Source organism: Paramormyrops kingsleyae, chromosome 8 (genome assembly GCF_048594095.1).
Source record: "Paramormyrops kingsleyae isolate MSU_618 chromosome 8, PKINGS_0.4, whole genome shotgun sequence".
Taxonomy (NCBI): Eukaryota; Metazoa; Chordata; class Actinopteri; order Osteoglossiformes; family Mormyridae; genus Paramormyrops; species Paramormyrops kingsleyae.
This window is the reverse complement of record NC_132804.1, coordinates 10865036-10888566: the sequence shown is the minus strand read 5'-3', so window position 1 is coordinate 10888566 and position 23531 is coordinate 10865036. Positions and strand designations below refer to the sequence as shown.

Here is a 23531-nt window from a genome sequence, read left to right as displayed (position 1 = left end):
CGACGGGACGGCGGAAGCGAGGGAGAGGCAGGGGAGACGCGAGACAGAGGAATGGAGAAAGCGGGTGGAAACAGGCTCATGTCTCAGTCTGCGTCTAACGGGGGCCACAGGGCGTGGGTCCACCATGCTGAAAGAGCCTAATTAATCTGACTGCACGCGGGGCCAGATCAGGGCTGTAAGGCACTGGTTTAAAATCAAGAAATATAAAGCTACAACAACAGTCACAAAACAAACAAAATAATAACAATTGGTAATCATTATAGCAATAAAATAAGGTAAAGTTCTAGAAGTCCGTTTTTTTTTTTCTTTCTCATAAATTGAGTTATTCAAAGTTAACAAAGTACTGGTATAGAGTACTGTACAAAAGTCTTGGGCTGCCAGAGAAAATGATCTTTATATAATATTCATATTGATATAAAACTACGATTTTACGTCTGTCGAAGTGTGTCAGTGTACCATTTCAAAATCTTTCCTCGAGTCACTCCCCAGTCCTTCCAGGGTACTCGTTTATTTACTTAGGTTGACCAGCAGCACACCAATACCTCATGAAGTTTATTAACTGACAAACTAACTTAAGTTTGTTATTTAAGTGAGCTGGTGGTGAAATGTAACAAATACGTGGAATGGCTGAGGTGCCCCTGAGGAGAGGCTTGGGAACTGAAGCGAGGTTCATCTGGCCATACAACTAGATATCAGTAACTGTCTGGAGAGCAGAAGAAAAATTGTTCCTCTTTATTGTAATAATGTTTATTAGTATATATTATAATATGAAAAAATGTTTTTCCTGAGCAACTATACACATATTTCCCAGAAAAAAACGATTAACAAAAGTTTTCTCTGACGACCTAAGACTTTAGCCCAGTACTGTATGTTATTGACAGGGTTTTTATTCAGATTAGATAACAGTGTAAGTAACCCAGGCTAAAGAAATTCACCTCTAAGTATATAATAAATAAAAAATAAAAACAAAATAATAAAAATAAAATAAATATGGCCTCATTTCTGGCAGTAGCGTATAAAAACTGAAAATGTATGGCTGACAGATTGTAAGCAACATTACAGATGAAAGAAGCACAGTCTCAAAAGTAACAGGCAGAGTTACATGGCGAGTTACATGGCAGAGTTACATGGCGAGTTACATGGCGCAGAATGTCTGCATCGCTGGAGTTTCTCCTGACTACTTATCTCTGGGTTTGACTGTGCGAAGGGTTTCCCCCGGAGTCTGGAGGCACGGAAAGTGGCCCCGCCTGTCACATACAGCCACACCAGCCCTTCTAGGTAAAATTACCAGGCTGCATGCCTCACATTTTTTTCTCAAAAGTTCCTGCCCCTCCCTGGTTAATGACTTTGCTTAGGAGCTTGAAATGTTTTGCGACGTCTCCGTTTCCTGGACGACCGCAATGGCTTTGCTAACATGGTTCCTGGGGGAAACCCTGAGTCGCCCGGGGTGGGATGGGGGGGGCATGATGTGGGGAGCAGCTGGGTGCGGTCTTACGTTGCAGAGGGAGTGAGTCCGGTGCCGGGGCGAGTTGATGTCGCTCGGTGTGGACGAGCGATCGCCCTCGGCGGCCGAGGCGTCAGAGATTACGGAAGCCTGCCGCGAGTGGGCGGGGCTGATCCTGACCGCTGCTGTGGACCGGACACACGAAAGAGACAGACATTCCGTTTCAGGCCATGTGTGGTACGCAAGAGACATGGGGGGGGCAGGAGCTCAAAAGCCAGGCAGGGAAACAGAGCAGGGTGTTTCTGCGAGGTACGGCAAGAACACCGGGGACGGTGCCCGGGGACGGCAGTCAGCGGGTTCACTTGTGACTGCACTCCCGCGGCACCAAGTGTATATGCGATGCTGACCCACCCTGCCTGTCCACGGTGTGCACCGGGTGCCCTTGGTACAGCGTGTGCTGGCTCTGCCGGATGGCCGCGGTCAGGGGCAGGTCGGGGTGGAGCACCCACTCCTGGCTCCCGTTCACCACCGAATCCGTAGGTATGGCCACCGACTGCCGCTTGGGCACATCCTTGGTGAGCGTAGCCAGCGACTGCTTGGCCTGGGGGGGAGGGAGGCTTATGAACACTTATATAGTCAATCAGGCTACAGTAACAGCAGGAAATAACCGGTAGAGGTGTGGATGGGGAAAGCTGGGTAATCGTACAAAACCCGGAGTCAGGGAGTTTTTAAGGCTTTTTTTAAACCACACAGGCAGAGGAACAGAGTGAGTTGCTTGGTTGAAAGTTAAGTAGGGAAAAGGAGACTAACTCAATGCAGACAACAATATTATGTGCAACAAATGAGGAAGAAATCTGGATTAGCTAAATGATGAGTGTGAAGTGAGATATGGAAATAGGGCAGGCAGTTTCCTGCCGCATAGCTTCTCACCATGGTCAGCTCAGCCTCCAGCTCCTTGATCCTGTTCTCCTTCAGGTCCAGCTGGGAGCGGAGTGTGCTGGCATGTTCCGTGGCCTCTTTGGCCTGCCTCCGCAGGTCCCACTTCTCCCTCTCCAGAAGGTCCTTCTCCTTGGCCAGATTCTTCACCGCATCCTCGCTCTCCTGTAAGTGCACACAGAGGCTGTCGAGAGACTCTTTCCAGGGAGGAAGAGCAGAGCCACTGCTGACTGCGATCAGGAGGATGTTTGAGGATAGGAGTCAACAGGAGTGAGATGTTAGATGTCAACATCTAGGGTTGCCAGCTCCATCTGACAGGGTTCCTTCAGAATTTTTTTTTTGGGAGGGGTCACTAACTACATAGCTAATTCAAAACTAATCCGACAGCAGTACTACAGTAGCTATGCAACAGGTGTGCTAGTAGCTCACTAGCTAGTGTGCAATTGTTTTCATAATGCATCGCAAATCTGATAGCCAGTCCTGTTAAAATTATTCCGTAAGGGATTGCGTGAGTCTTTCCATCCATTTTCTGTAACCACTTATCCTATTCAGGGTTGCGGGGGGGTCGGGACCCTATCCCGGACGCTACAGGCGCAAGGTAGTGAACAACCCATGACGGGGCGCCAAGCCATCGCAGAACCTTTCAGAACCTTACAAATATTTATATTGTATCATTTATTTATTCATTTTTTTTATATAGTCACTTCACCTTCGTGAAGGTTAGGAACGGAAGATCCCTGTGAACGTGAAAATTTGTGAATAATACTTGGGTCCATTATTAAACATGCAAAGCTAACAGCACTGAAACGTTTAAAAGTTACTGCAAGAAATGCGAGATTGCAGGGTCTCAGAGACACGTGAGAGAGGACGGATCCTGAGACAAACGTGGCGTACCTAAGCCAAGATGCGTAGATCTCACCATTTTGTTTTTCTTTTTTAACCAAAAATAACTTTTAATATTACAGATATAGTATACACTTACATTAAGAACATTAAATAACACCAATATTTATACATTATATGATTTTATATGATCCAAATGATTTTCAGTATCGTTTATATATTCAATACTCCTGCTTAAATCGCATAACCTTGGGAGACCACATTCCAGTTCTTGAATCTCCAGTCCAATGCGGGAAGGTTGGCGACCCTATCAGGATCCGCGGTGTATGGCGGCGAGAGACGCTTCCCATTTTGGGGGCCGCCTGTGGAAGACCCACCTTTCTGTGCTGCTCGTAGTTCCGGATGAAGTCCCTCAGCTGCTCCTCGCGGCTGTCCAGCGTGGCGTACAGCTGCTGCATCTGACTGGCCAGGTCTCCTTTCTCCCCCTTTAACCGCTTCCGGTCCGCCTTCATCGCTGCGGACGCAGAGACGGCGTCAGACCCCCTCAGCCAGCAGTGACGTCCAACAGTCCCCTTTGCCAAAGAGTAAAACCCTCGGTACCGTGTTCAGCACAGGCCTGAAATTCCCTCAAACCAATGACAGCACCAGTGTCCCCCAGCTGGGACTCACCATGCCCCAGTACGCAGTGCCGTGCAGTGATGGCCATCTTTCTGAGGACCACCCCGCGTTTACCAATTACAGGAAGCACAAGATCACCATTCAGCATCTCAGACATATACCTGAATATATTTTTTCACGAACAGTCAATCCTCAAAAGCAGGATTTCTGAATGTGCTTCAGTGCGTTTCCATAACAGCAGAATATCTGACAACAGTGGGCACTTTTACTGGGAAGGGAAAGATTAACCCCTTAATTGGATGCCTGCAGCAAACCTGCCTTCACTTTGCTATAGTGCTGTGTGTGAAGGGCGTGCCCCTAGACTGCCATGGTGACTGGCTCAGCAGGGCTGTACATGCTGGGCGGCATACTGGCATTAATGAAGGCATTAGTACCTTCCTGCTGCCGTCCGTGACCTGGCAGCCAATGAAGCAAGGAAACACAGCTATGGTGCACTCCGACCTGCAGTAACACCTCCTTTAAACAACCTTGACTGAAACTCAGCTTGACGTTACAGCCTCGTTAGGAGTCGCAACACATCAGCGCGGCTCTGCGGGCAACCTGACAGCGGCTGGGGCTGCGAAAAACGTAATTGAAATGCGACAAGAATAGCTAACTGTACAGGAATTAAACACAAACGTCCACCTGGCGTACAAGAGCACAGACCAGCTGCAAACTGGGCTTATGCTTTGGGGCTGGAGCATGTGGATCTGAATGGATCCTCTTTGGTTCTAAGCATTTATAACTGGCAGGAGGCGGTGCTGCCACAGTGCAGCTGCTGCTTCTGCTGTTTGCATACAGTCACAGGGCAAATATGTACGTCGATATGCAGCATAACCACCAGGGGGCACTGTCCGCCACATTTAGACCCCTTGGTGTCGCTTCTTCGAACAACCTCAGAAAAACAAATTTGCTGTCTTGATTATAAGAATGTAATTGAAGACCTTACAATTACAGGACAGAAATTAACATCCTGTAGCACATTGGCTCAACTAGGCGAAAAATATTTAGAGATGTTATGAAAGGCTTCCCAGCTGAGTACCTAATATTTTTATGAAGCATTCATTTCCGCCTTGTGATACCGCACTCAAGAACGGCAAAAGACAGAGGCTCACCATCAGTTTTTGAAGGTCACCAGGAGGTGAAGCAGTAGCTTTGTGACCCCCTGATTCCAATAAAGAGGAACGCCGCGGAAACACTATTGATGACCAGACAGCCAAAAATGAGCCCGTCTCCTGAAGCACGCAGGTGTGATTATACGTATTAAAAGGCTGGCTGCTGAAAGCCGGGCGGCAGAGATCTTCCGAAAAACCAGGATGGAGGGTTTAATCAAACAAAAGGACTTTAATACTGAAAATGGAGTTGAGGACAAGACCCCTTTAAAAAATAGAGAATAAATTACTGGAGCAAAAGAGACTCCAGTAAAAAAAGCAAAACAGACTGCCAAAATCACTGTGAAAGTACACGGCCCCATCAGGAGTGTCCTAACATCCCTCCAGACCCACCCCGCTGACCCACCTTGGAGCTGCTGGCTTCGGGGCTTTTCCGGGGTAAAATGAGGACCAGTGGTCTGCCTGATTAACCTTCTGCTGATACTCTCCTAACCACTCACATAACATAGAAACAAAATCAGTAAGTTTGTGATTAAGTCAATAACTTAAGTCAATATCTTAACTGATTTTTGTCCATTTTTTTCCGTTTCGGAAGCAAAGCCGCCCTGGTTTTGATCGCTAGTCATTCCTGGATTGCAGACGTTTCTCTTTTAACGCCCCAGTTCTGCCATTCCTGCCACACCAGTCCTAATTCCATTGAGCCTCGCACCTGTTTCACCTGAGCAGGGAGGTGGAGTGCCCCCCCCTCCCCGAATCCGTCCATTCACGTTCGTACTTGTCTTGTTTGTGTGCTTGACAGGGTGCCTGTAAAATGCTACCTTCACAGCAGCCTGCAGACAGATAAACAGACATGGCCTCCCCCTTTGGTCACATAATTATCTTATGCCATAATGGGACGGTGGCTTGTAAATGTTTTCAACGAATGTGGGCAGTTGGGTCACATGGCGTACATGTTATCCATGAAGTTGCCCTTCGGAAAGGAGAGCGAGGTTGCAAGCATCAGCCCAAGCACCTGCTCCCTTAGCCACATGCTAACAGAACCCTTGATGTGAGCCAAACAAACCTCAGCTGGGCTCGATGAGGATACAAGAAGAGCTAAAAGCCACTGTGGGCTTCCAAGCACTGATACTCTGAAAAGAGCAGCCAGTCTGACCAGCCTTAACCGCATGAAGGGCTCTTTCCCTGCGGTAATTTGGCTGTGAGTGGGAGACGGCCACCATCTTCTTGGCTAACAAAAAAAAAACTGAGAAAAAGGCTCGCAAATCAGGACTTTGCTTCCAAACAGACTGACAGGAAAAGGCAGGCAGACCTCAGAGCATTCCGTAACTACTGTAGCACACTCCCTACTCTTTAACTACTATAAGCCGCCATTTTCAGGAAAACCTCATGGCTTCCTAAGACCCTAGAAAGAAAATGGTAAAGGGAAGTGGTATGTCACTTTAGCTCATCCAACAAAAAAAACAAACAAATGGAATGGAATATGGAATATCAAATTAAAACCAACCAATTAAAAGCCAACAGAAAGTCACATGTATTCCAGGTGACAAAGCCAAATTACAGACATTCAGAAATGGACAGACGTGGTTCCTGATTGTAAGGGTTCAGGTGGTTTTCAGCTGCATGGATGGAAGAAGACACTTAAACCCAGACACACTGACTTGTAAGTTAGAGTAAGACAGTGTTGGTGTTAAACGCTTCACACCTTCTTCTAGTGGTGCCTCATGCAGAGATACCCGACTTACTCGAGTTTGTGACTGTGCTAACAGGACATAAGACAGATCGGGGATGGTGTCAAGCTGTTTACATTCTGTGGAATTGCAGTGGAGTGCCTCTATCCCCGAGAGAGATGATCCTGTTAGACAGTCATTTTAATAATGCTTATCTTGGTTTTCATTACCCCTATGTCTGCAGACATGTGTTAGGCTACTGTGCAACCTGATTTATAAAAAACAAACACACACACACACACACACACATAATTCAATAACACCCCAGACCAATACTAAACAGAGCTACTGTGGGAATGGTATGAGGAAGGAATATCTGTGTTTCACTGGCTTATAAAGGCAACTATCATTCAGGAATGGAGGAAAACACTAAATGTAGCCTCATGTCGTGTTTTTGAATTTCTCAAACTGAAATGTGACGTGACAAGCAGCAGATGACTCAATATTATGTAACACAGTTGATTAGATACATGTGGCAAAAACATTTTTGCGCAACATCGAGTAACGTCAGTATCATACGTGTAACTGGACATTCCCATCCGATGTGTGCGACCTGACATCAGGCAAAGAAATTATGTAACTGGTGGGGGAGGGGCTGTGGAACAGGAGCAGCAGAGTCCATGAAGGGGTGGCAGGGCACAGCTGAATGGGGCGGAGTCTTTCATTAAGGGGCCGGGTGAGAGTGGATGGGGAGGAGTCACACATACAGGGGAGGAGAAAGAAAGAAGGGGGAGGGGTCTTACATACAAGGGAGGAGAAAGAGAGAAGGGGGAGGGGTTTTACATACAAGGGAGGAGAAAGAGAGAAGGGGGAGGAGTCTCATATAAAGGGGAGGAGAGAGAAGGGGGAGGAGTCTCATATAAAGGGGAGGAGAGAGAAGGGGGAGGGGTCTTACATACACGGGAGGAGAAAGAGAGAAGGGGGAGGATAATGGCTGGCTGGGGGTCCTACCCTGCAGCGCTTCCTTGGCCCGGTCCAGCTCCTGCTCCTTCTGCTCCAGCTGCACCCGGAGCTCGGTGGTGGACAGCACCTCAGAAGGGGAGTCCTGCAGCTCCTTGCTCAGCATGTCCTTCATCTGCTTCAGCAGATGCACCTCCTCCTTGAGCTGGGCCACCTCATCCTGCAGCAACGCTGAGGGCAGACACACAGTTTGAGCCTAGTGATTTTTGACACACAGTGCCTCCTTCTGGCTGCAGCACAGATAGACAGATCTCCCAAAGCACCCCCTACTGAAAGCACAGGTATGCAGACCCTGTGTTTGCACCCCTTTCCACGGAGCCATGACCTGGAAAAGGCTCCCTATCGTGGCACTAATAAGGGTGAATGAATGTAACTGGAGGATGCCATGATGGAGAGACGGTACTTCACAAGGAAAACAAAAGCTTTTGGACAGATAACAGAACAGGATTTAACAACAAACCTATCAACGCCATTGGGATCTCCCCAACCAGCGTCACGCTAAATACCAACAGAAACCGCCAGCAAGCCAAAATCCCTTTTTTAAACCTCAAATCATTCAAAAGGAGATATAAAGGACTTGTCTGGCCTTCTGTTCTTGACACATTCCAAGTTAAAAAGCATTTATGTTTCCGTGAAAAATGCAAGAAATATCAGATAAACTTGTCTAGGAGGAAGCAACAAAATTTATTTCATGCAATAAAGATGGAAATGAGCCATAAAGGGAGACAATCCAGGAAGTTATTTGTAAACAATGAGGCTGATTTGAGAAAACCTAAGAAAGGGGGGAGAGAGCAAAAGAATGAACAGCAGGCTGAGAAAATGGATTATCATACTGCTAATGATTCTGTATTCTGGAATATATCAAAGGAGAGGCACAATGGAACACAGTAACACCAGTGAAACCATCATGCTAACAGTCAATCAGGAAGGCATGTTCACACTCTGCAGAGGTTTGAGAGGGATGGTGTGCTTGAGAGGTGCATTTAACCCATGTATGTCGTGTGTGACTGGCTCAAGACTGAACCCTCACTTCCTGTCGTCTTTTCATCAATCTACTCCTTCACCTCGCTCTTCAGTCCATACCTTCGATCATCTCTGGGAACACTAGTTTGGGCATCACTGCTAACATCTTGGAATGGAGCTGCATGAAAAACCCACACCAGCCCTCCATGGAACAGGTTCCCCACCCCTGTTCTATATCTACTTGTCCGATGTAGGGTTGCAGGGGTCCAGAGCCTATCCTGGAAGTTATGGGTGCAAGGCAGGGAATAGCCCAGGACAGGGTGCCAATCCAACATAAACCAAATTCTTGATATGCAGATCTGGATTTGTAATAAGATCCTCTTATTAAAAATTCCACGCCACCATTAATTATATGCCATTGTTGAGTTAATTGATTTTTGAAGACCAAAGACTAGATGTGAAGTAATAGTCTGGCACTTCCTGGAGTTAAGGGTCAGAGAGGAATACCAGCACGTTAGACAACGTGGCACGTAGGATCAGACCATTGTACCCAGAATGCTTTGCTTCCGGACCATGCGTGAGAGTAAAGTTTCACCAGTGCAGCCCGAGATGCACTTCTTGTTAGATTACAGGAGGTTTTGACAAGTGAAACCCATCCTTTACAGTCAGGAGGAAGATGACATGAATCTGGGACTAATGGCTGCCGGCAACTCTGCAGATTACTGTAGCATGATACTGATGAACAAGTGACTGCAGAAGGACAGGACACGTGAAGGACGTCCCACCCCTGGGTGTTTTATCATGGTCTCATAAAAAAATGCCAACCATTTAAGATGAAGAAAATGGATCCAGTTGAATTTTCAGAGGTTTGAAAATGAATGGAAAAAAGCTTTTAAATAATTAGCGAGGCCTTGAGAATGGCTGTTGGTTTTCGTGTGAGGCATGTTTTTATAAGGTATAAGCTTAAGATTGGGCTCACAGATGCAACAAATACTATGTAGCTTTCTCCAGAAAATTAATGATGTTTTAATTCTTAGGATTTTTTTACAAACAAAAGGATTCAATTGAGATTCATTTGTCTCTTATCCATATTCATATTCCCTGTTAAAATTGTTTTCTTGTGATTGCTTACTTTGATTTTCTAGATATTTTAGATATCCAGTATATTCTAGATGGACCCAAATGACCAGGTCAGAATAACCCATATATTCTAGATACCATACACCTGAATAGCCAGATGAGAATAATCCAATAATCTAGATAGAATTGGCCCAAAAGGCCAAGTAAGAGTAACCCAACTATTCTAGATATGATTGACCTAAACAACCAGGAGAGAGTGACCAAATATTCTAGACACTATGGACTCAAATGGCCAGGTGACAGTGACCCAATATTCTAGATACGATGGACCCAAATGGTCAGGTGATCTACGTATGAGCCTAAGCTGGTTGGTCCTGCTGACCCAACCCCCCCCCCACCCCGGCGATGTGCTCATCCAATCACCTCAGCACTCTGTATCAGACGGCGTCTCTGTAAATCGCTGCCAGTCCTTTGAGCATCAAAGAATCGCGTTACCTTTGTTTTCACATGACGAGCCCCACCGAGTGTCATGCTGAAAGATTCCAGCAGGTTTAGAGCCCGAGTCAGGAAGGGCGTGAGAGAAACCCGAGAGAGCCGCTTCATTCCGCTGTTTCATTCCAATTAACAGACAGGCATGCCAGTGACGCCGCTGACGGCGATGCCCCTGGTGCCCCCATGTGGCGATCGCCTTCCCCGTCGCCCCTCATCTCCGTCCTGCCTCGGCCTCGAACTGCCTCGCTCCTCAACTCCCCGGTTGCACATCGCAAGACGATTCTGGGTTTTTAAATGCGATACGTGATGCGTGGCTCCTCGGGGGCGTACAGAGTGTGCTCTCAATGGGTGTGTCGACATTTCCCACAAATGCCACTGCACCCTGTAATCTAATGTGTTGTCTTTCCTGTTTTCTGTGAAAAAAAATTAGCGTTCAGCCAGCAGTTGGCCCACGTGGCCTCATACCGATCAATTCATTCCTGCTTATTTTTAGCTGTCTTTCCCAACATAGTTGCCCCAAAGCATAAACTGACTCATATTCTGCCTGAAGAACTTCGCGACGCATTACAGGTGCGTAAAATGAAACTAGAGTGAGCCGGCATGTTGGAATAAAGTGATTTACAATTTTATCAATCAGAAGCTTAGTAATTTACAGCCAGTGCTGATACGGAGGCCTTGAGTCAGAACATCTGTTTAGCGTTGTCTGCGGCTTTAAATCTGTCAGCAGACAATGACAGAAAACAGCCACGATGTCTTTATAGTGAATGTTTTCTATTGTAAGTCCACACAATGCGCTTGAAATGTCACCCAGCAAGAAAGCAGTTGTGACATAATAAAAATATGCAAATATACATCATCATGGATTATATATTAGCTATAAAATTATTGTATTAAGAAAAAACGTGCCGCCATAGTCAGTCTGGCACCTAAAAAACGGCCAGTGAACTTTGACCCCTGGCTGAAGTGTCACAACCGAGCACTGGGTAATTATGTCACGCTGCTTCCCCACTCAAGCTCAGCGGCTCTGTTCTGCCGGTTTAAGTGACTGAAACGCTTCAGCCGCCAAACGTCCATTTGTCTGGGATAATAAGGTGGATCATTTGAGAGGTTTATAGTTAACGATCAAGGGGAACAAATATTATAATTCTGCGCATCCATTATGTTGCTGCCCTTTCCGTTCACAGGTAACCCTCTATTACTCACACGCCACGCAGATAATGGAAGGCACTGGAATGGCTGTTTAACAGGCCTATTTACATAAAGGCGATCACTCCACAGAAAGAGGGTTTGGTAAAGGGGGGGGGGGTGGGGGGGTGGCATGACTGCCTGCTATCTCAGCTTCTCACATTACTTAGAGAGCAGATTTGGGGGGACAGTTGCTTGACAGTGGAAGCTCCCGGGGGTGAGACCCAACACCAAGTCCGCCTTTGTGAAAATTACAGTTGGGGGGGGGGGGGGGGCGCTGTGGAAGCAATGAGAGCAGGTAGAATTAAAGGCGCCTTTACACAACTGGGATACACAGGAACTCGAAATTTGAGAGTTTTCTCAGTCCAAAAACCAGTTCATGTTCACTAAGTAGCCCTTTGCCCACAGCTCTCGTATCCCCTGATGTTGCTTAGTGATCATTACGGAGTAATTCAGAGAAAAACAACCGTAATGGTTCCTGTTTCTATGGTAACACGACAACGTGTATCGTACAAAGCGTGCCAGAGTGTCGAGCAATGTCCCCAAATAGCATTATGGATGGGTAGCCTCCACTTCTCATCAGGAGCCGCTAACGACACTTAATTAGCTGAGAAGTACATGCCGATGGAGGCAGCTGTACACGTGATTGCTGGACTGCGCCGACTCGCCTGTGCTGTGACAGCACCATGATCACGGACAGGTACAAATTCCACACAAAGCACCTGACTGGGCTTTCCTCACAGCATTCTCCCTGGTGAGAGTTACACTGCAAAACATCACGCCGTAGGTCACCGAGCTGGACATGAATCGGCACGACCCGCTCGCTCTGACGTCACGCCACGGAAGCCTAGATCTGAGACGTGTGCCTAAACATACAGGCTAAACAAACACGGGCAAACGCACGCACTCCTGCTACCCTCACGGTGACTCACGGTGGGGAAGGAGAATGTGGCCCTTTCCCGCTTCTCTGGGCCCCGCCAGTGACGGATCTGCATCGGGAAGGCGGGGCGTGTTCGTAAAACGCAACAGATGTGCAAACAGTGGAGTAAAAGTGGACTGGCGTCACAGGTCTGGCACGGGGGGCATTAGCTGGTAAGCCTTCCGTGGAGGACCCTGCCGACTCAGCTCCTTCACAGCCCTGTGAGCAGAAACCCCTCCCCCACATCGGCGTCCTCTCCTCAGGCGGTCGGGCACCGTCAAACCTGTCTGTCTGTGGCGTCAGAGAAATTCGGACACTAAACAAATCATCTCCAATGAAAGGCAGGGCACTGAATAAACACTGTTAACGGTGTCGTTAATAAAGGGGCATCCTGTGTAAGTCAGGCTAAACAACTCAATTTCGCCACTCTGGTCATTGTCTCCTGCCGATAATGTATATAAAAAGCTGTAAACTGCCTTCTCTCCATCTTCATCATGTGACTAATTTCAGTTCGGTTAAATGCATCTCAGGGGAACAAATCTGTCCTGGGATTGTCTGCATTGATTTCTCAGGCTCTACCGTGTTTTAATCACACACTGCAGCTCCTCTAAGAGTTGGAAAAGCTCGTCGATGGATGGAGGAAAACTGATTAGCCATGAAAACATCTCCCATCTCTGTTCTGTCAGCACACCTCTTATTCACTGCAGCTTGATCTCTCTACACCATCAAGACCTGAATTAAAGTTTCTGCCTTTAGTACCATGAGGAATGCAGTCATGTGACATCCCTCCACCAATCACAGGTGGCCAAGACAACAACCCTTTCTATCTACTCAAAAAGGTAAGCGCGCTTTTGTTTATTCCATTATTCCGCCTGGATTCAGGGACGACATTGTGCCCCTGCCCGGCTTTTGTGCACTCCATTCAGCATATCGCAGGGGTAAGACGAGCGAGGGACAAAGCCATCGCTTTCTTTGAACTTTCCACAGAGTCTCCAGCTGAAATAAGAGGAAGTAAGTCAAAGGCTTTGTTTCAGGTGAACTTCATTCAGAGGCCTCCCATGGTGACATCGCTAGCTGAAAGAGTGCCTGGATGAATACACTACCAATCCTGTCTAAACACACAGTGTCCGGCCCAGACTACAAGGCACCTACTGTGTGAGGAACAGCAGGCTCAGTGGAGTCCGTATCAAGCTGAATCCCGCACGTTTACATGATAGGTGAGCTCCAGCTCCCTTGTGATGTCATTACCAGTGGTTACAGGCGTATCTCCGCCTCCCTGCCCAGATTAGAGCAACAGATTGGCTGCAGTGACTCGCCATCTCAACCACCCTCTCCCAACGCACCACTGAGACAAAATCCACCAGAGGGGTCCCTGAACTGGCATCCAGTCATGGTGATGAACAGCCACTCGCTGGGGATGGCAGCTTGGAGGATTATGGAGTCAATTCAGATGAATAGAACAATCTGTTGAGTGTGCCAGTGGGGGCGGCGGGCCGGCGGGGGCAGAGGGAGACAGGGGGTTCACGATTAGGGAGATCACGTGATTGACATGGCATGGTGATGGAGGCAGCGAGAAGAAACTGAAGGAGGGACCCATCAATAATTGCCGACGGCGGCTGAAAACCGAAGGCCTCCGTCTCCGTGACGTCCAGGCACCGATCATCACTGCAGACCAACGGCAGATCGATGCCAGGACTGTTCATCTGCAGTTGCGCCTCCTGTATGTCTGAGCAAAAACTGCTGGTGCTCGAAGGGTACTGTACTCCTATCACATCGCTTGTGGTTTGGCCACAGATGGGGAGAACTTTCAAATAAAGCTGTCCACTGCAAATTGGCCCCTATTAACAGAATGACAGTTACCATAACCACCTGATATAGCACTATTGGTGGAAGCTGTTTGGTTTGACAGATTTTAATAAAAGTGATCTGGTAATGAGTTCTTAGCCAGTGCCGGAATAATTTCACCCAGGTTCCACAATGGGCAAAGGGGATCCATCATAAATATTTTGAAATGTTCACTAAAATCAACCAATTAAAAAGCAATTAAAACTAATAAAGGTGTCCCTTTGAAATGCTGTGTTACTTTTTGGAATGAAAGGCTTTCTGCCTTCGTAGTAGATTCTCTGACCTTTGACCCCAAAGTAGGCTCTATACATGTAATGAGGATAATAGGGTGTGGAGAAGAATGTGACCTGTAAGAGATCCTCACCCCTTCTCACTGCATGTGTAACAGGTAACAGCAGCTCTCGTAAGAATGCAAGGCAAGGCCTAAGGTCATAGCAATCAACGCCAATGTGCCATTTTTACCACCCCGCCTCCATCGTGCCGTGAATGCTTGTGAACGGGTTTTGCTGCGTTCGTAGTTTGCTGGTGCATATTACACAATCAATTTAATGAAAAAGCATTGCTCTGTAAACGCACTAGAAGATCACAACACCACAGCTTACCTTGATTTCTATGTTTATCTGTAAAACATAAACATTTGAGTTTGTTTTCAGATTTGATTCTGTTTTCTCTCTCGTTAAGGGTTTACAAGACATGGTAGACCAGGTAAAAAGAATGATTCCGTGCCATGATGTCTTTCATGAGAATGAAGGCAGATCTGTTCAAAAACAGTCATATCTAGGTTGTGACATGTGCTTTTAATTGGGTCCAAGGTACTTGCAGATTCCAGACTTTCCAAACATTATTCAAAGATAAGTGGAAAGAGTTGGGTAATTCAAGTCCAGAGAGTAAAAGTCCAGTCCGGGATTTTGTTTCAACCAACCAATTGAGTACTCTGTGACTGTGACTCTTTATGCTCAACTGGTTGGTTGAAACAAAATCCCGGACTGGACATTTACTCTCTGGACTTGAATTACCCAACTCTGTCAGTGGATAACGAAAAAATGCTAATAAAGACCACAGTGAACAAAGCAGATGAATGTATCTTGAAAAACCCGATATTAGCTTTCAAGCACTTTTTCAATATTAATTTACAATGCAATGTGTCCGTACACACAGACGTCCGTCTGCATTTCCAATTAATGTAAAATCCTCTATATACACAAAACTTGGCTACGTTGATGTGAAACTTTTTATATATCTTGCTCAGAATTTTTTTCAATAAAAATTGATCACAATATATATATATATATATATATATGTACAAGGCCAGGTGTTTACTGATGCAGTAAGTTAACAAACCAAGAAACTGCAGAATGAGTGGGTCTGTCCCAAAGCAAACCATGTGTGTGCATACAGTAAAGAGCTAACAAGCCCCTGGTGAACAGAGAAGCCAGCAAACCCCTTTGATAAATCGGACGAGGAGAAGGTTCCAGCAGCCGGGAGCAAAACCAAGGCAGGTAAAGTTGTGACCCTTCAGGGCATCAAACATTCACAGGTGATGTAGCAATGGCTGTATCTACAGGGAAGTCACAGAACACGTCTGCCTGCATCAAAAAAACGGATGCTTCAACTATATCCCTGTTAGCCATCTTCAAGCATTACTTATTTATAATATAGATTTAATACAAATATGGATGTGTACGCAGACTGTTGTCCTTCCTTGATATAGTACCCTAAACTGTGATCAGAACAAATCGCTTAAGATGGCCCATCATGTTACACAAAAACAATTATCCGCGGCAGAGTGAAGTAATTCTTCAGCTCAATTACCCGGTGGCCAGCTCAGCTGTGGTCTGACAACTGGGTCAGTGACTGTAGGGAATCATGAGCATCCTCCACAGCTCTGATGGGCACCACAGCCCCACCGATGTACTCGCCAGGGTGGAAAAGCTGTATGTGACACACAGATGACAGACACCTTACGGGAATCACATCAAACCTGCTGAACCCCAGAAGTGGCACGGAACCTTTTTCTCGGGAATGAGGCTTTGCTGGGTGTACAGCTCTATGCAGGTGACCTAGAAGGATGGGAGCGTGTGGGAAGCCACTGGAGTTCAACAGCAACAGCAAAGGAGGAGATGAGCCAGAACACTACAGGGACAAACAGGAAAAGCAACTGACACTTTTACATTCTCTTTAACCTCTGCAGTCTGGTGGTTAAAGAGAGAGCACAGCTGAAAATGGACACACAGTATGTAATACCAAACACTGCCAACTATAGACGCGGCACGTAATACCAAACACTATGAACTACATACACAATTTATAATACCAAACACTGTCAGCTACAAGCACAGTACGTAATACCACACACTGCGAACTACTGACAGCATGTAATACCACACACTGCGAACTACTGACAGCATGTAATACCACACACTGCAAACTACTGACAGCATGTAATACCACACACTGCGAACTACTGACAGCATGTAATACCACACACTGCAAACTACTGACAGCATGTAATACCACACACTGCAAACTACTGACAGCATGTAATACCCCACACTATGAACTACTGACAGCATGTAATACCACACACTGCAAACTACTGACAGTAGGTAATAGCAAATGCAGTGAACTAGAGATACTTAGGACATTGTACCAAACACAGTGAAGCACAGACACACATTACACATTACGTAATTCCAAACACAATAAACAAGGAATAGCTGCAGCCATAAATCAGCGTCACTCCCATTCTGTCACACGTGCAGGCATGCTTCCACCGAACAGGAAAATGTATTTTTAACGCTCAAGAAACATGCACTGATACACCGGACGCTTGCTGCCAAAGGGAGCAGGCAGTTGAAATACAGCGAGTAAATATTGTACCGCCGTTTGGATGCCAATAAGAAACGTTACCCTCAAGCTCTCCAAAACGACAAAATGTGAATCTGCTGAAGGAATCTCAATAACAGGCTTGCAGTATATCATTCCCCCCCCCCAACAAAAATCTGTTGGTATCCATTTGTAAAGTACTGTGTGTATAATGACACGTCCACCATGCCATCCTCTCTAGGGCTGTGAACTCTTGAGCGCTGAGTCATCATCCTGTCCGCCCTCTGAAGTGGATCTCCCTCCATATCACCCTGTCGCGCTGAGGCATGAGGGCGGAAATGCAGACTCCCTTCATCCCAAAAATAATCACTCTGAATATACAGATCAGTGACGTGTGCCGACGGCCAGGCCAGCTCAGAGACAGACTGAGATGTTTGCCATGGTATGAATCCAGATATTGTCTGGCGTTGTGGGATTCTCCCCTGTGGTCTCTGCTGCCGTTTCCGCCGTCAAGGCACAGCAAGTCTCTGACAATGTTCAAAGTAATTTGAACATAAAACTACAAACTTTTGAGGAGATTGTTCTGATGTATAATAGCGGGATAAAATTTAACGATAAAACGCAGCTTTATCCAGACAAGAAATTACACCAAGACTCCCCCCGATCGATACTGTGCGTTTTTAGCCCGGCCCAAGCTTAACGACTAAAATATTTAATGGCAAAATAGGATTTGATTTCTGAAAGCAAACCTGCTTACAGTTTAAAACGATCCACGTGACCCCCGAGGTCCAGCAACCTGACTGCTCACAGAGCTGGAACAAAATCCTCCAGGCAGAAACCTCTCTGGTTGTTTTGCCTGGTGATTCAATCTTATTTATTATTTTTTATTTTTTGCTTGTGTTGCAGAGGCAGTCAGAAATGTCAGGCCAGGAATAACGACGATGTGACCGCTCATTCTCAGGTTAATAGCGGTACGCAAAGTGAAACCACAATCACCCAAGCCTGGTTTCTCTGGGCTGGCCGCCTAGAGGACCCTCACAAATTCAAGCATATTTATTACCCAAGAATAGCACAGCAAGAAGCACAAACCTACAGCACGGGCACTAAGGAACAGAACGGGCTGTTGAGGCGGATCAGCCCTCCAGAAGTCGGGCCAACAGCTCTCAACAGGTAACATGCCGGGCAAGAACCAAAGGTGTGGGCAACATGACTGAATCACGCGCTTCTTGAAACTATCAGTGAGATGAACCAATCAGCCGTAGGCTGTGATTGATTGGCAGCTCAGTGGGCCAGTAAAGCTATCTATTGGTTTATGATTATAGTAAGGTACACTACTACTTAAACATGCACACCATATACCTTCTACACCTTCAATTTATGCACAGTCCTCAGAGTGTAAATAAAGGAATCTTGAATCTTCATTGTTTTATGTCACTTTTGCAGCCGTCGGTGTCTCACCTCGGCGATAAGCAGCTAGTCACCGCATCTCCTCTGCATTCTCTCTAACCAGCTACACTCGTTCATTCTTTCACAGCCCTGAAACACGAGAGCAGCAGCAATTCTGCCTTGGAGGCTGAAACAGCCGGTCCCAGGAGCCTGTCAGGGACACACTTTGTACCTGTGTGTGTCTGCGTGTTTTTCAGCCTCTACTCTGAATTCCTGTATTAACAGGACTGAAGCTAACAGGTGGCCCCAAACACTCTCAGAGACGTACTGACATGCCCCCCTTGGTATCTCTGACATGAGTAAATAGCCACAGATATTAAAAGTCATCCCCGTACTCACTGGAGTGGCCCTCCTCTCCATCCGACTTCATGGTTCGCTCAACGTGAATCTGTCTGTGGCGGCTTCACACACATTAGGCACATGCACAGGCGTGACTCTGCCACTGGCTGCCTCCCTTCACCGAGCTCCTCCCAGGCCAGCCACACGCACACCTGAGCCAGCCTCTCTCGCTCGCTCGCTCGCTCGCTCTCTCCTGCCGTACCGGTTTGTGACACTCCTCCAAGACTCTCTGGAATTCTTCCATCCCACCCCACCCACATTGCCAACAACCTTTCTCAGGGGGTGTGGCCAACTGGAGTCGCCAATTGCAAAGAGACACATATTTGCCCCCAAGGAAACACGAATGCACAAAAACATGCAGGCAGATCCACGAACAGCGCACACAGAGCCCGTCAGACTCTGCAGACTCACAGACAGCACTCACAGGGCCAATCAGACTCTGCAGAGTCACATACAGCACTCACAGGGCCAATCAGACTCTGCAGTCACACACAACACTCACAGGGCCAATCAGACTCTGCGGAGTCACATACAGCACTCATAGGGCCAATCAGACTCTGCAGAGTCACATACAGCGCTCACAGGGCCAATCAGACTCTGCAGAGTCACATACAGCGCTCACAGGGCCAATCAGACTCTGCAAAGTCACATACAGCGCTCACAGGGCCAATCAGACTCTGCAGAGTCACATACAGCACTCATAGGGCCAATCAGACTCTGCAGAGTCACATACAGCACTCACAGGGCCAATCAGACTCTGCAGAGTCACATACAGCACTCATAGGGCCAATCAGACTCTGCAGAGTCACATACAGCACTCATAGGGCCAATCAGACTCTGCAGAGTCACATACAGCACTCACAGGGCCTGTCACACAGCAAACAGCTTTTCCTCACCTCCTCACTGTTCACCTGTTTACATCCATCAAAGGCCCATATTCCAATGTGTCTAAATTGCACTTAATGACAGTAAATGTAGCCGATTGTCCCCCGCACCCGCACCCGCAGCCCGCTTGCGTCTCCATAACCTGTGGCTCCTCTGCTGGTTCTCCTTGCCATGTGGAGCACGGCGGAGTTTAGCAGGGCAGGCAATGGCTGCTGTCAATCTGCCCTCTCACTGGTGCATTCGGACCGATCGCCCCTCCTCCCCCATCACATAAAGCAGGCTCCACAGCTCCTGTCTGCTGCTCTCGGTGCTGATCAGCTGGACCTCCCCCCCGCATGGTGGGGCACTGACGGACCCCCGACACACCCACAGCTCGCGATCGATGCGTTCCCAGGGACGACTCGGTGCTGTGAGGGATCGATGTCAGGTAGGGCAGTCACTTAAACACCACTGCCCAGACTACGGGAGCCTGTGGCAGAAGACGGCCGATTGCCTCTCCTCTGTCCCAGTTCCCTTCATCTTTCAGTTTGTTTGTACCTATATTCTTTTTACATATTTTAATATTGGATCGCTCCTGTTCATATGTCCCTATATCACCCCCAAATTGGTTTAATTTTTACAAGCCTCATCAGTGGTACTTTTCACTTCACTATGTCATGCGCCTTCAAATCTTTTGGCCCCGTCTCAACAGCTCCCCCTCCAGGAAGCTATGGTGGGCACACTCTCTGACAGAATGATGTACAGAAAGGGCTCTTTAATGTCAATGTTAACTGGTTTATCGTGTAAGCCTTACCGAGCTGCCAAAGTGCAGCCACATCAGAACCATGTGGGAGTCTGGCTCAATCCACAGTCAGCCACCGACTCCCTGGAGAGTCTGTGACTCTCTGTGACTTTGGCTCTATGCATCCTTTTGACTGGATGAGTCACAGACATGGTCTGAGACCAGCATAGAGGCGCTTTTCCTCTCCACTCTGTCCCCTCTGTCTTCTCGTTATCCCCCCTTTTCACACTCATACCTCTTTCTCCCTTCCTCTGCCCTCTTTCCTCTCTACTTTCTCTCTCTCCTGCTTACCTCACATGTGTGTTTCCTTTCTCTCTTCCACACTATAGTACAAACTAATCTGATAATCTGCATAACAAACAGCCGTGGTACTCTGTAAATGGCTTGAATCCAGTATAGTATAGTGCAGTGCAGTGTAGTATAGTATAGTGTATTGCATAATAGTATAGCATGGCAAAGTATAGTGTAATGTAGTGTAGTACAGTGTAGTATGTTATAGTGTAGTGTGTAGTAATTTAGCATGGTATAGTATAGTACAGTACAGTGAAGTACAGTACGGCATAGTATAGTGTGGTGTAGTGTAGTGTAAAATTGTGTAGTTTGTGTAGTATGAACCATTTCAGGCTCAAACACAACACAAACCTTTATGATCTCATTTGATTTCCATCATCCATACCTCTATCCACGGAGGTGTCTGGGTTACTGAAATCCATCAGACTTGATCGGTCGTTCTGGAAACATAATTCCGTCACTGTCTTCTGCCTAAAATTCCCAGACAAACCTTTAAAAAAAACACAGTATTACTATAATGCACAGAAAAATGGACACCGCAGTAAAAACATGTTTACACCCATCCTTTCTCAGTACCTGACAAGAAACTACTGACAAAAAAGCATCGAGGGGAGCAAACAGAAATAGCCTTAAAGAAAATCTGAAACTATGTACATCTATTAAAATATACTTTAAAAGGGATAGTTTGTAATTATATAAAGCTGCAGAGTAATGCATTAAATGAAACTGTAAAATATGAGGTGAAAATGGAAGGATTACATGGATTTTATTTTGCATCGCAGATTTGTTTTTATTCTTTATTTATCATCTTCTGGGTAAGTATGTCTATCAGTTGTGTTTCATAATATTGACTTGATGATAGACTTGTGAAAGGGTAGGCATCACACAGGAGTGCTTCAACCTGCCCAGTGGTTATTAAATTTTTCATTATGTATTTCTTATTTATGTTTTTTATTATGTACTCGTATTATTTTATTGTATATATTGTTACATATATTCCTTTGTGGTTTTGTTTGATGCATATTGTGACTGCTGGATGAACAATAAATAAACAATCAATGAAACATACAGAAAAACATCAGATTTCTGTCTGTAATACCCATAGGGCTGCTAAATTCCATGCAGACTAGTGAAATTTAGAAGTATTACAATGACTTATTTATTACATAAAATAACATAACAAACATAACATAACATAAACAGGCGAAGATCAAATGGTAGCAGTTCTCTTCATGACAGCTAGGTGGTGCTACCTTTCAACACAGGAGTGGCTTGGGTCGCAACGCATACAGACGTCGCCAATCCGTATTTATTGAGTTACGGTCACGCTGATCTGGAGCCAGTCCCAGGAGGTGAAGTTGGAGTACGGCACGGGCGAAATGCCAGCTCATCGCAATAACAAAAGGAAGCGTTCCCGCCAAAGTCGCATTAGAGCCTCAGCGGACGGATATCACATTCGTCGGGACATTGCTGACAAAGCGCAAAGGCACGATTTCACACCGCCGGGTGATGAGAGAAATCCGAGGCCCGGATTTCGCTCAGGCAGGTGCTCACGGGAGCGCCGTCCTCACCGAACGTGGATGACGAGACGAGACGAGTCGGTGGGGGGGGGGGGGGGCAGGCAGATCGAGGGTGACAGCCGCACCCTGGAGATGGATCCAGTGAGGGTCACTCTCCATCTGAATTACTACACACTTGTGTGTCAATAGCGAGTGCATGACTGCACACTTTGTCACCACCATAGTCTGCGGATGTTTGCTTCGTGGGCATCCACCACCCCCCCCTACCTTCTCCTTCTGCCCCTCCCCCACTGATGACAGCTAAGCACAGACATTCAATTTTCTGATAAATGTTTGAATTAATTGTGTGAATTAAGTGCCCTGTGCTCGGACAGGATGGGATTAAAGGGCTTCCGCAAGGAGCTCTTTGTGTGCTCTTTGTGTGCTGCCGTATTTTAATAATAACAATAAAGATCGCTTATATATTTTCGGAGAATTCTGCCAGTGCACAGACCTCGTTATGGCCGAGGCGAGGGCAGCACCCGTAGCGTGCGAGTCCAGGTTGCTGAGAAACGCCGTCACGCTCGCACTGGAGAGCCACTGGCCCGGCACAGCGTAGCGCACCGGCAGTCATCTCTCGGGGAGAGGGAAGCCCGATCGCCGCTTGGCTGCCAGCAGAAGGCCACCTAGCATATCAATAATCGCATCGATGCGGCACGACTCGATGACAAGGGCTGCCATTGTTTGTTTGCCGTGAAATATGAATACCTGCGACGTTTTCCCAAACCCGACTCGCTCCGCCCTCCCTGAGGTGCCGAGAGGAGCCCCTCCGCCTTCCTCCCACGCCTCCCCTGCTCCTCACCGGGGCGCGTGGGAGACCATTTGGTGGCAAACAATAGAGAAAATTTCAGCTGCTGCCTGCCTCACGTTTGAGAGGCTGATGAGGCACCTGGAAGCACAGGGGGAGGCTTAAGGGAAGGGAGGTCAGAGGTCAGAGGACCAGCCTGGGCACTTGGCTACCGACGCTTCAGAGCAACTCATGAGCACTAATGACAGGCAGACTGCTCATTCTGCTCTAACCCAGGGAGGGGCTGAGACCTTCTGAAGGAGGGCAAACACGTAATCCATGTCAGGAGGGACACTATGAGCTACTTCAGGTTTTACAAACAGGACCAACAAATCAGATGTCTTGGTCCTGCCTCTTCCAGTTGCTTGGACACACCTCCTCTACAATCTGATTGGTTCTCTCTCTGAACCAATCGATTTTTTCCTTCTGCCCGCAAAACATTTTTGTGTAAGTA

At 46.9% G+C, this 23531-nt stretch overlaps 1 protein-coding gene across 5 annotated transcripts in view; it reads right to left on the bottom strand.

Moving 5' to 3' along the window:
* kaznb (kazrin, periplakin interacting protein b) overlaps window positions 1-23531 on the bottom strand; it is a 107682-nt gene that overhangs the window by 2605 nt on the left and 81546 nt on the right. For 2 of the 5 annotated variants that reach the window (XM_072715178.1, XM_072715177.1), the window contains 6 exons: window positions 21117-21221; window positions 7671-7850; window positions 3601-3737; window positions 2375-2545; window positions 1856-2045; window positions 1496-1629 (listed from right to left, as the gene is read on the bottom strand). In XM_072715178.1, the coding sequence (XP_072571279.1) occupies window positions 1496-1629; window positions 1856-2045; window positions 2375-2545; window positions 3601-3737; window positions 7671-7850; window positions 21117-21153 (849 nt within the window). In that variant the 5' untranslated portion in view covers window positions 21154-21221. Of the gene's footprint in view, window positions 1-125; window positions 1630-1855; window positions 2046-2374; window positions 2546-3600; window positions 3738-7670; window positions 7851-18774; window positions 18933-21116; window positions 21222-23531 lie in introns of those variants that run through there. The other 3 variants (XM_072715179.1, XM_023837517.2, XM_072715180.1) reach the window with 3 other exon arrangements.